The sequence below is a fragment of the Vigna angularis genome, chromosome 2 (genome assembly GCF_016808095.1).
Source record: "Vigna angularis cultivar LongXiaoDou No.4 chromosome 2, ASM1680809v1, whole genome shotgun sequence".
Taxonomy (NCBI): domain Eukaryota; kingdom Viridiplantae; phylum Streptophyta; class Magnoliopsida; order Fabales; family Fabaceae; genus Vigna; species Vigna angularis.
In genome coordinates, this window is record NC_068971.1 from 1,227,170 (window position 1) to 1,244,213 (window position 17,044).

At 34.1% G+C, this 17,044-nt stretch overlaps 2 protein-coding genes across 3 annotated transcripts; one reads left to right on the plus strand and one right to left on the minus strand.

Moving 5' to 3' along the window:
* Positions 1-6,419: 6,419 nt before the first annotated feature.
* LOC108338419 (heat shock cognate 70 kDa protein 2) lies at positions 6,420-9,241 on the plus strand. The gene is made up of 2 exons (XM_017575286.2): positions 6,420-6,791; positions 7,333-9,241. Exons 1-2 carry the CDS (start codon positions 6,578-6,580, stop codon positions 9,060-9,062), a joined length of 1,944 nt encoding a protein of 647 aa, XP_017430775.1. The 5' UTR covers positions 6,420-6,577; the 3' UTR covers positions 9,063-9,241.
* A 2,302-nt stretch (positions 9,242-11,543) lies between these two features.
* LOC108337375 (uncharacterized) lies at positions 11,544-16,049 on the minus strand. 2 transcript variants are annotated; one of them, XM_017573893.2, is made up of 9 exons: positions 15,918-16,049; positions 15,767-15,828; positions 15,451-15,541; positions 15,196-15,282; positions 14,946-14,999; positions 13,656-13,837; positions 12,658-12,740; positions 12,469-12,569; positions 11,544-12,108 (listed from the first exon to the last, which is right to left on the minus strand). In XM_017573893.2, the coding sequence occupies exons 1-9, from the start codon at positions 15,963-15,965 to the stop codon at positions 11,893-11,895; spliced, it is 924 nt and encodes a 307-aa protein (XP_017429382.1). In that variant the 5' UTR covers positions 15,966-16,049; the 3' UTR covers positions 11,544-11,892. The 2 variants fall into 2 exon arrangements, with proteins under 2 accessions (XP_017429382.1, XP_052729249.1); XM_052873289.1 differs by having other exon boundaries at positions 12,020-12,108; positions 12,425-12,569.
* Between the last annotated feature and the right edge of the window lie 995 nt (positions 16,050-17,044).

Genomic DNA, 17,044 nt, shown 5'->3' on the forward strand with positions numbered 1-17,044 from the left:
AGAGCAACTTAAACCTTATAAGGATAAAAATGAAATTTCATTTCTTTAATGGGTTGTGAATACTCGCAAGTACGGGTAATATGATATCTGAACCCGATTCGTTAATGAGTAAGGACTAAATTATCCGCTACCGGTTACCAGCAAGTACCTTTTACCTATGGGTAGTAACTATCCACAACGAATTTTACGCACAGATATTTGCTGGCACAACTATTTTTGTCATCCCTAGATGGAATGGAACTGATCTAACATGAGTATTCTCCTTTGTCTAGACCTTTACGAGTTATTTTTTATACAAAATGATCTAATAGTGAGTGACATATTCAAAGAATAAAGTCCATAGAATACAAACATGATGAAGACAATTAAGACAATCAGTAAACATTGATTCATGTTCACAATCCATGACATTTTTCCATACTTCAATGATAACATCCCATGCCTCAATAGAATTAACTAACATTTTACATATAGCTTGCACATTGTTCTGAACGTGGAAACAAGATAGGAGATGATAACATTCAAGAGATACAGTGTCAATGACATTCATCAAAGTTAGGTCTTTGCCGCTAACAATGACATGTGAACCACCCTCATATGTAAAAAATAATCTTCTTAGCCTTTTGAGTGTCCAAGTGAAATTATTTTTGTTGTTTACCTAATAAGAATACAAATGTTGCTGAGAAAACCAACCCTATTGATGTAACCCAAACTATCTAATGTAATGACAAACGATATTTGTTGGTTTTATATGTGTTATCCATTAACAAAACAACATTAAATGTATTCAATAATATGTGTCCAAAAGAGGTCATTTACCACCTTAGATTCGTCAACACATATATTACAATGAATGTATTTATAACGTTTTAACATCATCATCATTTGTTTGTAATTCAACTCTCGAACCTTTCAATAGTTTTTTGTAAATATATCTTCTTTTATATATTTGTTTGATTGTTATCACATTACATGATAATTAATGAAATAATAACGATATTGTACACCTTATATAATTTATCAAATATTTTGTAAATATATAATATTAAAAATACTATGATGTAATCAAACTATCAATATTTAAGCACAAATATTATTAATATTGAATATTTACATCAATAAATATATATCAAAATATCTTCTAAAGTTAAATTAGTGAAATATTTTAAACCTTGTTGAAATGGATTGTTAAACATATTTATCGAATCATATATGTACAGATTATATTTAGGTGCTGCCTTCAAATTTATAAAATATTAACAAATTATGTCTTAAGAATAATTCTATAGATACGTTTATTTTAAAAATAATAAATATATGATACGTGTATTAAAAAACCTACAAAACAAATATATTAGTAATAAATATTAAATAATATAAAAATTCATAAATTATGACAATTATAAGAATTAAATATATTTTTGTATTAATTCTAAGTAAAAATTGAAAATAATTTTTTTAACTTAGTCTCCAATTTTAAAAATGCATGGATTTAATTTTTTTTAACTAAATTTTATTAAGTTTATTTGACATTTTAAACATATTTTAATCAAATTTCACTTAATAATGAAATAAAAATGTGTCAAAATGTGATGTAAATAACTCAAATATTATCATGAAATATCAAATAAACTTAATAAAATTTGATTGAAATAACTAATCTAGACACTTCTAAATGAAGAATAAATTGGTTTAAAATTTTGAATAGAGACTAACTTTATTTTTACTAAAAGTTAAAAATTAAAGGGTTAAATATGTTTTTCATCCCTTAAGTATCACACGATTTTGGGTTTAGTCCCTACTCGAAACTTTGATGGTTTTTAGTCCTCATAGTTTTGAAACTGTTATAAATAATCCCTAATTTTGGATGACGTTAATTTCTGTTTGACGTGGCTAACAGTCAGCCCACGTCTGATGCCAAGTATGAGTTTATTCTCTCCCACGTTTTCTTTTCTTTTTATTCCAAATTTGCACACAAACTCCTAATTTCTTCAATGTTTACACTTCACATGGCAGATCCAAAGGTACCTCTGCCAATAAGTTTTCCTTTTTGCCACTGGTTTTTCATTGGGAAGGGTTCCGTCTTAGCAACAGGAAGGAAAAAGATAGCAGGAGGTGAGACTATGGGAGCTTCAGGCCCAGCCCAAGGAGACAAGGGTAAGGGATGGACAGAGTAAGGAAGAGTGGTTTCCCGATGTGCCATTGAGGTGTCAAGGGATAAAATGGAGTGTATGGATGGAGAAGGAGAAGGAGAAGGAGAAGAAGAAGAATGGGCATTGGGGCTTTTGGGGTGTTTGGTGGGGCTTTTTCTGTAAGACCCATTTAAAAAAAATAAATAATAATTTATATTTGTTGTGGTTTTGAATAATTAATTATGGTGTGAAAAATGTATAGTGAAAGTTGTTTGACCCAAAATTATTGTGATAAGATGTGTTATTTCATTTTGTTGCATAATTAATAAATATTTATTGTTATATGATAATAATATGATGTTAAAATATTGAATATATGATTTTAATATTTTATTTTAATCTATTGTATAACTAGAGTATATATATCAATATTTTGTCAAGTTAGAATATACATCTAGTATATGAGTTTTCTATAGTAAAAATACTCATTATTTTGACTAATGAAAATATACCATATTAATTTTCTCTCTTCCATAATGAGACTTTATCTTCTTTTTCCCATTCACTCATGATGCATTTCTTTTCACCTAACAACTTTGAAATGTTGACTCCACTCCAAACCTCTACCCAATGAAACCAAATAGGACAAACTTACAAAAGTAGAAATAATGGTGTGGTAATCATTAAGCATAGACTAAGGGGTAGTGGTTTCTTTGTGGTAGGAACCACCAAACACTAAGGTAGGCTGCTGATTTCAAGGTTAAATACATGGTTTCTTACCTTAATAAAACTTAAGAACACAAACTAAAACTTAGGAGAGATTGTTGTTGGAAGTAAGCAAAGGAGGAAGCTTGAGATTTAAAGCATCTAAGAGTTGGAAAATCTTCATTGGAAAAGAGGTAGGGGAGCTAATCCTTTCTTGATTATGATCATGAATATGAGTATGAATGTGTTAAAATTTGGTAATGATAGTTATATATTGACTTGTGTAAAATTAGTCTTCAAGATTATTATTTCTTATTTTCGAGTTACTGTGGTGAAAATTTTCTATTAATTGTTTTCACCGTTGGATTTAGCTAAAATTTTAGTATGTGAATCCTAAGACCTATTACTAAACTTTTACCGTTCGGATTTGAAAATAGAAGTCTGTAATTGGAGAAATAAATCCTGCAAGTTTGAGTAAATTAGTTACCCCTGTAGTTCTGTCACTAAGTTGTCTCGGTGAAAATATAGATTTTGACCTATTTGACCGTTAGATCAACCTCAAAATTTGATATATGATCCCTAAGACATATTAATACACTTTGACCATTCGGATTGGTAATTAGTAGTCAGTACTTGGAGATATATATCCTGTATGTTTGAGTGAATTAGTTACCCCTGCAGTTCTGTTACTGAGTTCCCTTGGTAAAGTATAGATTCTGACTTATTGAACTGGTAGATCAACTCGAAAATTGGATATATGATTCTTAGGATACATTATTACAATTTGACCGATCGGATTTGTAATTGAAGGTCTATGTTTATAGAAAGAAATTTCGAAAGTTTGAAACAATCGGATGAACACTGTATTGCTGTTCTTAATCTATCATGGTAAACATTTCATATATATTTCATCTACCGTTAGATTGAGCCCAAACTTTAGTATGTAGTTCATAAGACATATTAAGTGATCTTGACCGTTCAGATTTGGAATTAGATGTCTGTGCTTAGAGGAATTCATTCCGCATTTGGAGTTTAACCGTGAACCACTTAAATTTTCTGTCTCTGAGTTACCTCGGTAAAACCTTCATATCTACCTAGTTAACCGTTAGATTATCCTGAAATTTTAATATGTTGTTCCTAAAAGATATTGACATACTTGTACCGTTCAGATTTTAAATCGGAGTTACAGATTTAGAGATATTAATTTCGTATCTTCTCAGGGATCTTAATATTGCTTAATTTATGTTTTTGGATCATTTATACAAAAATTATGATTTCCGCCTCATTAACCGTTGGATTGGACTGAAAATTTTACCATATGAGTTAAACATGCTGATTATTAGTTTGATTGGTTCAGATCTATAATTAATGATATGAGTGAAGAAAAATCTTTTCACGAAATAGTAAATTTATTTGCATTGAGTAAAAACTTGGATAATTATATCCTTAAATTGTATGTGTAGTTGTATTTTGGAGATTGGAAGATGAGTAATATAATATATTCTATATTATAAAATTTAATTATATTGAACATTCTGAGTTGTCATAATTATTTGAGTTAAATCATGAATTGTAAATAAGTTGATGGTAAATTTGGATGGATAGTATAGGCATTATTGCCATAATTGTAAATCTGAATTTTTATTTATTTTCCTACGACTTTGGTAAGTCGAGAGGGGAAAAGTTTGAAGCCGGACACTACTTTGGTAAGTAGGTGGGAAAATGAGAGGTGAATTTAACATAAACCGTACTACTTTGGTAAGTAGGCTGAATATTACCTTGTTGTGCTACTTTGGTAAGTAGACAATATCACCTTATTGTGCTACTTTGTTAAGTAGACAATATCACCTCATTGTACTACTTTGGTAAATAGACAATATTACCATGTTGTGCTACTTTGGTAAGTAGACGATATCACCTTATTGTGCTACTTTGGTAAGTAGACAATATCACCTTGTTGTACTACTTTGGTAAGTAGATAATGAAAATCACCTTGTTAGATTACTTTGGTAAGTAATCAGTATATCATGATTATACTACTTTGGTAAGTAGACAGAAGGATTGTTGACTGTTGTGCTTTGGTAAGTAGGCAGATTAATAATATGTTGTATTGACTCTAGTGAATCGACTGATGATTTTGACTGGAGAAATATTATAAAGTATCAGTGTAATAGTTGGTTTTTGAGTATATTTGAGATGCATGTATTTGACTGATTGCCACACTTGTGATGTTAGTAAGATTGTGGATGATGTATATTTCTTGAATCGGTTAGCTCACCCTACTGTTTGTGTTTGTGCATGTGAATGCAATGATCGTATAATGTGTGATATTATACGGGAGCAGAAACTATATCAGATGAATTAGCAGATGGTTCTGGACTTGCTTAGAAGATGAGAGATCTGTGGGGAAAAAGGAGACATGGGGAATTTCTAAAATAAATCTATGTTTGAATTTCCGAACTGTGTGAAATTTTAAATTTCAGAAGTTTATGAACTGTGTGGACTTTTATTTTCAGAAGACTTGTGCTGTAATAAAGAACTTAATATTTTATGGGTGTTGGAAATTTGTGAAAGAAAAATTACATATGTATTTTGTGGGAAATAAATTGTAACGCCTAAATCGGGGTGTTACATTTTCCCCGCGGGCTTTGATGGGGAGGAGAAAGGGTGGTATCAGTGCGCAGTGCTGATAAATCAAAGAAAGCAGGAGGTGGGTGCCCAGCTGAAGGGTCGGATGTTGGCATCTCTGGTGCGGACAAAATCATCGACAAAGCACAATTAAGAAATTCAATGAAAATGATTTGAATAACCGATATAGTACACGAGGAAACGGAAACTACAAAGGAAACAACGAGTGCTGAAGTTGATAGAAGGAATTGAATTTCATGCGCATTTGAAAACCAGCGGGAAGGGTAAAATCGACGGCGGCTTGGGTTTGTCGACGGCGGCATTGGGTTTTTTGGCGGCAGCATCTTTGGAGGAGGGTAAACGGGAGTCGATGGCTCTGGACAAGGGTAACGACTGAGGTCCGAAGGAGGGGGCGAAGGAACGATCGAAGGTGCTGGTGGAGCGCGACAAGGGAGTGATGACGACGGCGTCTATGTCCTCCACGTGGCTCAGCTTCCTGGAACGCGTCGACTAAGACGTGAACTCGCCGTTTGCCACATCTACTAAAAGTTAACGCCGTCCACTTAGGATTAATAGTAAGAGTTTTAAAACTAGAAGGACTAAAAACCATCAAAGTTTCGAATAGAGACTAAACCCAAAATCGTGTGATACTTAAGGGACGAAAAACATATTTAATCCAAAACTAAAACATATTTAGAATATTGTTAATATATATATATATTACATACTTCATTTATAGATATATATAAAATATTCTAACATTACGTGTTGGATAAATAACAAATATTGAAATATCAGTGCATTGTGATAAATACTCAACACAATTATGTTATATTATTATTATTTAACAGAAAATTAGAGAGACCATTTATAGATAACCTGATTTGGTCAAAGAAGCTTATGAGGGGATGTTCCACAAAAGTGACTTAGGTTAAGGTGAGGGTCCCACGTAACGAATGGAAGATTCTAGACACACTCTCTGAAACCTATAAATGCTTCACTTCCCACCACCCTGTCTCTCAATCAACAATCAACCATTTCACGTTGTTCTGATCTCCCCATTTCACACCAAACCCTTCACTTTTTTAACCTTTCTCAGTTCACGTTAACAGATGGCCGGAAAGGGGGAAGGACCTGCCATCGGAATCGACCTCGGCACCACCTACTCTTGCGTCGGCGTGTGGCAGCACGACCGAGTCGAGATCATTGCCAACGACCAGGGCAACCGTACAACGCCCTCTTACGTCGCCTTCACCGACACTGAGAGGTTGATCGGCGATGCTGCTAAGAACCAGGTCGCCATGAATCCCATCAACACCGTCTTCGGTAACTCATCGTTTTCTCTTCAAAAGTTTAGCCTAAATCTGCTGGTTTTGACATGCCTTGTATGTTTTGTTCTCGGTTCTTATCTTGTTTCCCTTGTACCGAATTCATGTTTCGTTCTATTCGATCACAGGGAATGTCTCTTTCTTTTTAAATTGGCAGAAAAAAAAGTGATTTTTGCTTTATGGGCTAGATTAGTATTTCTCTTGTCTTTGTATATATAAGACTAGTTTAAAAAAAACAGATATAAATAATTTAGTGTCCATGTATTAGAAATTCTTATAAATATATATTGTTTGTTTTTAATAATTTATTATTCTCGTCGTGTTTCATAAAGTAATTTGTTTTTTTTTTAAATGTAATTTTCTATAAAAAAAAGTGGCAAATTACCTCTAATCCATGCCAATAAAGAACCTTTTTTAACTTATAGTTTAAGAGTGCTTATTGTATGTGCCTTTAGTGGGAAAGTTTTGGTTGTGATGTGATGTGATTTGTGAGTTTTGTCACCGGTGATTGTTGACAAGTGGGGATTGTCATTTGGCAGATGCGAAGAGGTTGATTGGTAGGAGAATTAGCGACCCTTCTGTGCAGAGTGATATGAAGTTGTGGCCATTCAAGGTTATTGCTGGTGCTGGTGATAAACCCATGATCGGTGTAAACTATAAGAGCGAGGAGAAGCTATTTGCTGCTGAGGAAATCTCCTCCATGGTCCTAACTAAGATGAGGGAGATTGCAGAGGCTTACCTTGGGGCAAATGTGAAGAACGCTGTTGTCACCGTGCCTGCTTACTTCAATGACTCTCAACGTCAAGCCACCAAAGATGCCGGAGTCATTGCTGGCCTCAATGTTATGAGAATAATAAATGAGCCAACTGCTGCAGCTATTGCATACGGGCTTGACAAGAAAGCTACTAGTGTTGGCGAAAAGAATGTCCTGATCTTTGATCTGGGAGGTGGTACTTTTGACGTTTCTCTCCTCACCATTGAGGAGGGTATCTTTGAAGTCAAGGCCACAGCTGGAGACACTCATCTTGGAGGAGAGGATTTTGATAATAGAATGGTGAACCACTTTGTGCAGGAGTTCAAGAGGAAGAACAAGAAGGATATTAGTGGAAACCCAAGAGCCCTTAGAAGGTTAAGAACTTCTTGTGAGAGAGCAAAGAGGACTCTATCCTCCACTGCTCAGACCACTATTGAGATTGATTCCCTGTTTGAGGGCATTGACTTCTATTCGACTATCACTCGTGCCAGATTTGAGGAGCTCAACATGGACCTCTTCAGGAAGTGCATGGAGCCTGTGGAGAAGTGTCTAAGGGATGCAAAGATGGACAAGAGCACCGTTCATGATGTTGTCCTTGTTGGTGGCTCTACCAGGATTCCTAAAGTTCAGCAGCTTTTGCAGGACTTCTTCAATGGAAAAGATCTGTGCAAGAGCATCAACCCGGATGAAGCAGTTGCTTATGGAGCTGCTGTCCAGGCAGCTATATTGAGTGGTGAAGGAAATGAGAAGGTTCAAGATTTGTTGCTTTTGGATGTCACACCATTGTCTTTGGGTTTGGAAACTGCTGGAGGTGTCATGACTGTATTGATTCCAAGGAATACTACCATTCCTACTAAGAAGGAACAGGTGTTCTCTACATATTCCGACAACCAACCTGGTGTCTTAATTCAAGTTTATGAGGGTGAGAGAACTAGAACCAGAGATAACAACTTGTTAGGAAAGTTTGAGCTGTCAGGCATTCCTCCAGCTCCCCGTGGTGTTCCTCAGATCACTGTTTGCTTCGATATTGATGCTAATGGTATATTGAATGTCTCTGCCGAGGATAAAACAACTGGGCAGAAGAACAAGATTACCATTACCAATGACAAAGGAAGGTTGTCAAAGGAGGAAATCGAGAAGATGGTTCAAGAAGCTGAGAAATACAAGTCGGAAGATGAGGAGCACAAGAAGAAGGTCGAGGCGAAGAATGCTTTGGAGAACTACGCCTACAACATGAGAAACACAATAAAGGATGATAAGATCAGTTCAAAGTTATCCTCTGAGGACAAGACAAAGATTGATAATGCAATTGAGCAGGCCATTCAATGGCTTGACAGCAATCAGCTTGCAGAGGCTGATGAATTTGAAGACAAGATGAAGGAGCTGGAGGGTATTTGCAATCCAATTATAGCCAAAATGTATCAAGGCGGAGCTGGTGCAGGTGGTGATATGGATGATGGTGCTCCACCTGCTGGTGGCAGCGGTGCTGGCCCCAAGATTGAGGAGGTTGATTAAGTGGGCTATTTAGTTTTAGTAGAAAATAACGTTTCTTAAGTTTATTGGGTTTAGGTTGCTGTAGAATTTTCATTTCATTGATTCTATTGCTGTTTTCAATTAACCATTTGTATGCTAATTGAAAACTAGCTCGCATTAAATTAGTACTTTGGTTAATATAATTTTATCATCCAATTCTGCGACATGTTAGTATCAGCTGGTATAATTAGTGTTTTTGTTTTTATTTTATTTAGTATCATACTTTAAAAAATATCAATTAATAATATTTTTAATTTGGTTGATATTATCTTCCTATCTTTTTCTATCTCGGTGAATTTGCATCTCTAAAAATCTTGTTTACCGGTTCCAAGTCCTTTAATATCAAACTCCCTAGCCAATTTTGCCTTTAATTCTTGGATTAGAGCTTTGTTGGGGGCCTACCACCAACATGTCATCCACATACAACAACAAAATAATAAATCATTATCCTCAAACCTCTTATAGTATGTACTTGACAATAACCTTGTGAGCGGTGGAACGAACTCACCGGCAATACCCCTTCACATTGTTAGCATAGCTCAAACACTTAATTCTTTCCCTAGTTTCAAGCTCTAGTCGTGCTTTGGTTTCCTTGAACTGGTAACAACAACACATTTGACTTCCTCTTGATGTAATACACTGACAAACTCCTAGAATAAACTTTGCCCCTCCTAGGAATAACTCCGGTGATTCCCTTACATCAGAATGAACCAAGTCTTCTTGTGTTTTCTTTTCTGGTAGTCAAACTTGCAAACTTCGATCTATGTTGTTGGCTTATCACACAATGCTTGCATAAAGGTAAAACAACCTTCTTAAGCCCGAGTATATATTACGTTCCGCTTTGCAAACTTCACCTTGACATATGTCCAAGTACGATGTCACGTCAACACCGTTTCTTCTTGACTTGTCAATGCAACCATTGCATTAGCTTTCTACAACGTATCTCCCATAAGCACATGTCATGATCTTCTGAGCTTTTATGACTTACCAGATCTCCCCTCTTTCTCACAGAATATCTTCATCCTCTGATGTATTTGCCATACAACCTTGTGAGGTTGATGCATCAGAGTTCTTTCTTCCACTCTTCTTGTGCCAACATTCTTTCTTGACATGCCCTCTTTTGCCACAATTGTAGCATTTGAGATGCTTCTTACTTTGAGATCTATCATGGGATTGACTCCCACTAGACCCATATTTCGTTGATCTTCCTCTCATCATCATCAAAGCTTGTGTTTCCTTTGAACTTTCCAGTACGTCTTCTTTGTTCCTCCGCCGGGATTCTTCTTCAAGAATTGCTCTGGCAACATCCTCAAAGTGTAGACAGCCTTCAGTATTATTATTCGTAATATTGATGATGAGTTGATCATACGAGTCTGGTAAACTCTGCAGTAGAAGCTCCGCACGTTCATTTTCAACTATGTTGAAATTTGCCGCTGATAGTTGGGCAAACAGAGTGTTCAGATGGTTGATGTGGTTCGTCACCATTGTGGACTCACTCATCCGAAGAGTGTAGAGTTTCCTCTTCAAGAATATTATTGTGTGAAGAGACTTCACCTCATATAATTTTATGAGGGGTTCCCAAATTATTCTTGTGTGAAGAGACTTCACCTCATATAATTTTATGAGGGCATCCCAAATCTTCTTTGCTGTTTCTTTCTCCGCCATACTGGATAACACTGAATCTGCCATTGATAGGTGCAAATTCGCGATGGCGTTGTTGTCAATTTCTTTCCACTTCTGCTCCGTCATTTCTGTGGGTTTTCCTTCAATTGCAGCTATGCAATTGTCCTTTATCAAAATTGCCTTTATCTTCAATTTCCACAACGAGAAATTGTTCCCGTTGAACCTCTCTATCTCGTATTTTGTTGTCATAATTTATAAAATATCAGCTTATGCACTTCTCACTATGAATAGTATTGTCTACTGGAACAACACAGGTAAACCGTGAAGTAACACACCAAGAATTTCCCAGGAAAGAGAGGTGGGTCACAAATGGACACTCTTAAGTACCAAATCTTTCCTAGCCAGAACTTTTCCAGACAGTACTTTCACACTACCAAACGTTTCCAGTAATAACTCCTTTCTGATGCGGAAGATCGGATTTAACCGCAACCACAGTGCATACTCAGAATTTTACCAACACTATTCTAATGACAATAGCAGCGGAATACAAACCTATAGCTCTGATACCACTTGTTGGGTATCAGTCATACAACACAAGCACACACAACTAAAATAGAGAAGAGAAAATACTGATAATAGACAAAAATGGAAATTTTATACTAGTGGAAGAAATTTACAGCACCTCTTTTTCACTAAAGAACTTCTCAAAATTATGAAAATACAAGAAAAGAGAGAATGGGATGTATAACAAAGGGGGCAAGGGGTTTCTTTTATAGTCATCAAGCCATACCCCTTTACAAGTTCTCACCAATGTGAGACTTCATTCCTCACAAAGATTCATCAAGATAATATGAGTAACTTCAGAAATTCTCAAAGCAGGAACTGCATCTCGCAGTTTTTAAAATCCATCAAGATGTACTCGTACATGAATCAACTTAAAAGTTCTTAATATAGTAGTAAAAAAGTCAAAACCTGTATGAGCTTAACGGTAAATTTAATAGCTGAGACTGCACTATACCTTAAGTGAATGCCTTGTACACTACCAGTTGATCAAGAACAATACAGAGTACAAGGTTAAAAGAACTAATGATACATGTGAAGATGTGCTGTCTCTTGCTAAGTGGCTGCCATATATAGAGCTGACAAAAGAATTATACAAGAAAGCAGATCTGACCAAGGATTCTCATTTCTAGTTTAGCCCACTAGAGGTCGAAACCTTATTGATGACCTCCTCTTCCATTTCGACTAGTTGACTAAAGAACATTTCAACATCTTTTGCCTCGTCCTTGAACAAGAACCTGAATTCTTTCCACTGGTCATCACCAATGCCATCCTTCAAAGCTGGACTGGTAACTTTTGCCAGGACATCGAAACCCTTGCGATCAATGGACGTTACATATGCATCCTAATACAATATCAGTGACGTATGTTAGTCCTTAAAATCATATAACAAGAGCAGAAAAGTAAAGGAATGCATATGGTCTGGCAAGATATTTGGCAGTACATGTGTAATTGCCATCAAATTTGTCATCAGATGCGTGACATGAGTTGATAATTTGGTGTTCGCAGTTTCAATTTAATGTTGTTACGATGTATTATTCCTTCAACAGAAAACATAATTGGAGCTCTTTACGGTAAAAAACTAGAAAACCAAGAGAAACTATAAAAGTTTTACCGTAGTAAAAAAAAGATAAACATGCATCACAAAGTTCTCTTTTTACCTCGGTACAAGGATGTTCAATAGTAATCAAGATCGTTATGTTACCTTTGCATTGGTATCCTTGAAAACAAAACAAAAAAGCATGAGCGCTGTTCGTCTCGCCTTACTTTGATTAATTCCATCAATAATCTTCGCAGAAAATTGTGCTAAATGTAAAGCATACAAGAGATGTTAATCTTTTGTTAAACAAATAAGAGATATACTACTTTTATGCATTTCAAACCAGGTATTTACCTAATGGATCGGCTTTGGATGTTTCCAAATCTTCAACATCCACATCGAATGTGCCTCCATTGCCATCAATAAATGTGCAGGATCTGAGCATTAAACTCTTTCATTAGATGAAACAAAAGATTTGGAAGTTAGGTTTTGGAGGGGAGGACAAATTTTACTTCCAATATATATTTTATAATTTGATATTTTAAAATAAAATAAATAATATGATAGTTTACATAAACTTACTGTGTTAATCTTCTGTTTATTTTTGTAAACATGAACAATTCTCTTAATTTTAAAAAAATAGTAATCCCCTCTTCCCTCCCCCTATGTTACCCATCTTCCAAAAATAAGATTTTCCAGTTTCTTTTGTAGTTTAGTGAAGTTCCTGACCATACTCTGCGGTACAAGATGAGAATAGTTTTCTGAAATATATTAATTAGGAAGGCACTTTCTAATTAAATGACTTCAGTAAAAGCCCTGCCAGGAGATGCACGCCACAAGACCATGGTCAATCATCAACGCGATGCAGCATATTAGACCCTTTACCAGTTTTTCTTTTTTGTTTTTGGTTATTCTAATATCATTCACAGTCATCATTACATGAGTAAATTATTTAATACAACAAATGAATTTTATAACCCGTGAGACGCATGGAACACTGCGCACTGGTAATCTACTATTGCCAATTCACCAAAACTCTATCAACTTAAAATTTGTAAATCCAAAAATTTCACAGAAGGAAACTAAACCGAGACGGTACTAATGCTCCCTCCCACCTTGATAGTGTGTGTCTTTAAGTAATTTTAGTTTTGTTTTATAAGAATTTGATATTTCGCATGGTAAATTAGTATAACGACAACCATCCAGGAATCAGGATAGGTGCAGAGTCAACCTCGTTGCTAGAACCAGATATGAGCTTTTTTCATTCATCCAGTGAAATAACAATTCAAGATAAGAATGTATGGGGGTCAACTGAAGATTTAAGATAAAGAGTTAAACATACAGGTTCTTACCTTGTTTTAAACCTAAATACAGTGTATCTTTCATTGTCTCCCAATAGACCCTGAAGATTATCACTTCTAGATGTACTGCTAGCACTAGAACTTAGTACTCCAGAAACAGTATAAGTGAACTCTTTGATTGCTTTTTGCTCAGATACTATGACTTCCTTAAGTTTTTCTGCAAGAGACTTCGCCTACACAAATATCAATAACTTGTGTAAGTCAAGAACAACTCTAGAGCAATATACAGAATTCCGTTTTTCCTTGGTGATATATGAATAGGCCACCTTTCATAATATTTACCATACCCGGTTGTAAGGCATGGTACCATCTTTTCCTGTACCATCGATACACATAATTATATGTTTATGTGCAGAGAATGTCCGAAGACTAATAATTTTCAGGTAATTAAAATTTAAATATAGAGATACAGAAAGAAAACAGTGTCCTGAAAATGTAAATTTAACCTTCCCCTTTTCCAATTAGTAACCGTCAAAATGCTTAAAAATTTCTTTTATCAGAGCTTTAGATACTACAAAAACAATCATGTTCTTGGAATGAAAGCATCCATTACTAGCCCTATTGGGCTTGTATGTCCACATTTTTTCGGTATAAGAGGTAACAATTAAAACAGCAGTTACTAAAACAATTATTACGACAAAAAAACAATTACCACAATATTAAGGGTAAAATCATAAGAAAAAAATGTACACGAAAAAACCACATATAAAAATGTATCATCTTTATTAATAGTTATAGACAAGGTTGAAAATTCAATGTGACAAGCTAGTATTTTATTATGTAACTGAGACATAATGTAATCTTGTCCAATGAAGCATACACTTACATTGATCCCCCTGGAGATCAATTTTGCGCAATAAAGTTCCCGTATATCTGGTAAGATGATCCTAAACAAAATGCTTGAACGTGTGCAACTTTATCAGTTCAAATGATTGACATATAATAGTATTTAAAACTTTGAGAAAATCATCGTACCTTTACTTTTAAAAATAAGGTCTATGGATCATGAGGGAACATATATATAGATGCGATGATAAATCCATTAATTTTTTATTTTTATTTTACTTTTCAATAAGTAATTAAACTGCTCAAGATTGGCACAACAATAAAGCTTTACTGAAGCAGCAGCAGTTAATTGGACGGACATGTTAAAGACCCTGAAAAAGCTACTATGCTAAGAGCTTAGAGATATTCAGTTAAAAAAGACTGGCATTGTTTTGCTGAACTGTATTAGTGAATCTGAAAGATAGTCAGGTATATACAATGTTGCTGTGGCATTACCTTATCTTCTTCAAGAGGAAGAACATCCCCGGATAAAGCAATCCGTGCAGGTAACTGCAGCACGTGAGTAAATAAACCAATTAGCTTATACCTTTATTTCCTCTAATTATATGAGAAACTGAAAGCAGACTCTATTAGGACAAAAACCCTTCATTATTGATTTCTACAATCAAGGTAGGGTATAATGAATTTCTCATATACAGAATAATATTGTGGTTCCAAAGGAAAACATGTATATTTCATGCACAACCTTTTTCAATGATTTCAATAAGGCGCCCAGTGGACCTGGATAGGGGCTGGTCACAGCAAATGAACCACGTTCATCAATGATTGTGTTCTGCATGCAACAAAAATCAAATCAGTCACTCCTGCAACTACACAATGTATTCAGATGATTTATCAACACATAACATTAATATGGTAGCCTCCTGCATTTCTTGTTCCAAAAGCTCTACTGCATATCAGGGCAACAAAACAATAGAAACAAAAAAAAGAAAAAACATACCACATTATGCATATCGTTTTCTGGCACCCAAAGGTATGGCTGTCCCCTCCTAACTAAGTACTTAACCTTAGACGTATAGATACTCCCTTTGCTGTTAAAATCATACAAAAATAGCAAAGACCCAATCAGCAAAGCACTAATGCAACAGAATCATCACATGACATGCCCCTTAAATTATGTCTCGTGCAAGTGACGGAATGAAAGAAAACCTTATGGAGCATGTTAAGTTCTCCTAGCAGTTAAGGTTTGGCTTGATATATGTGAGTTGCAAATAGAGAAGAGAGAGATTAAGGAAAAAAGGGGGGGAAATGGGTACCTTCCTTTGGCATCTGCTTTGATAGTATTGAGGGAACCTTGCCAGTTTGATGCCAATACATTCTGCATGCATTACAGAGTAGCATATGTAAGTTGAAGTGATACACAGAAGGAAGGTATGAAATTTGAAGAGAAAGAGAGAAAGGAATAACCTTGCATTTCTCAGCGAATGAGAAGAGCGTTGATTTGTTGCGTTTCATGGGTCTGAAGTGTGCACACCACCTGCTCGATTAAACGATTCTATTATATTACGTTAGGCTGCAACCAATGCATTCGGGTCTTCAACAGATTTCTTTATGTGTTTGAACAACATTTATATCAAACAAAATTCTTTATGTATAAAATAAATAACAATTTTTGGGTATCAGATCAATTTCACATAATAATTTGTTTATACATTTTGGAAATTCGTTTGTATAATTAACTTAAAATAAATATAAAATATTTAAAAAACAATTTGACAATTAAAATAGGAAATATAATAATTTAATAGATTGATGGAAATAACTTGATTGATCGTAATGAAATATGTTAAATTACTATATGCTGTATAACAACATTAAAAGTTATGAAATCATCTTAGGTTAAATTTAAATTTAATGTAACTTTGGTAGGATAAGATTATAATTTGGTCATGTTTTTTAAGTTGACTAATTTTCATATATTTATCATTTGATTGAATAATTTGTTATACTTTAAAAGTAGTATAAAACGAAAATAGTATCTTTAACTCAATTGTATTTAAATACTGTCGTAATGGATATAAAATAGATTATATATATTATTTCCAATGATCCTAAGTCCTTTAATATAGTAAAGTGAATTTTCTATAAGCATGATAAAGAAAATGGAAACTTTTTTATTGTTGTGACCTTTTAAATCAATTAGTGTGGTTGAAATATATTGATTTAATATATTTTTAGTTTCTAAACTCTAATATAAAATTTAAATTTATTTTTATTTCAAAATTTAATATTTTTTTAGTCTCAATTTTATAAAATTTATATCATTTTAAAAAAAATTTAAAATATATATATTAAATTTTTTAATAATAACAAATTTTAATATCGCATTAAAATTTAAATACTAAAAAAATATTTAATTCAATTGTATCTTGTCAACATTATAATTATTTAATTTGTTTTAAAATTTGTAAATTAAATAACAAAATAAATGAATATTTTATGATCATAAATATGATTTTAAAATTAAAATAATTCATTGGTTTTAAAAGTTAAACACTGAAAAAAGTATAAAACGTTAAACTGAGATAATAAGG

What these genes read in the sequence shown, in the direction of transcription:
- LOC108337375 (XM_017573893.2), bottom strand. Translation starts at nt 15,965, where the DNA reads ATGAAACGCAACAAATCAACGCTCTTCTCATTCGCTGAGAAATGCAAG. An exon ending in TATTGAAATCATTGAAAAAG is followed by an intron (nt 15,000 to 15,195) that starts GTTGTGCATGAA and finishes CACGTGCTGCAG; the next exon opens with TTACCTGCACGGATTGCTTT. An exon ending in ATCCAAAGCCGATCCATTAG is followed by an intron (nt 12,570 to 12,657) that starts GTAAATACCTGG and finishes CTTTACATTTAG; the next exon opens with CACAATTTTCTGCGAAGATT.
- LOC108338419 (XM_017575286.2), top strand. Translation starts at nt 6,578, where the DNA reads ATGGCCGGAAAGGGGGAAGGACCTGCCATCGGAATCGACCTCGGCACC. An exon ending in TCCCATCAACACCGTCTTCG is followed by an intron (nt 6,792 to 7,332) that starts GTAACTCATCGT and finishes GTCATTTGGCAG; the next exon opens with ATGCGAAGAGGTTGATTGGT.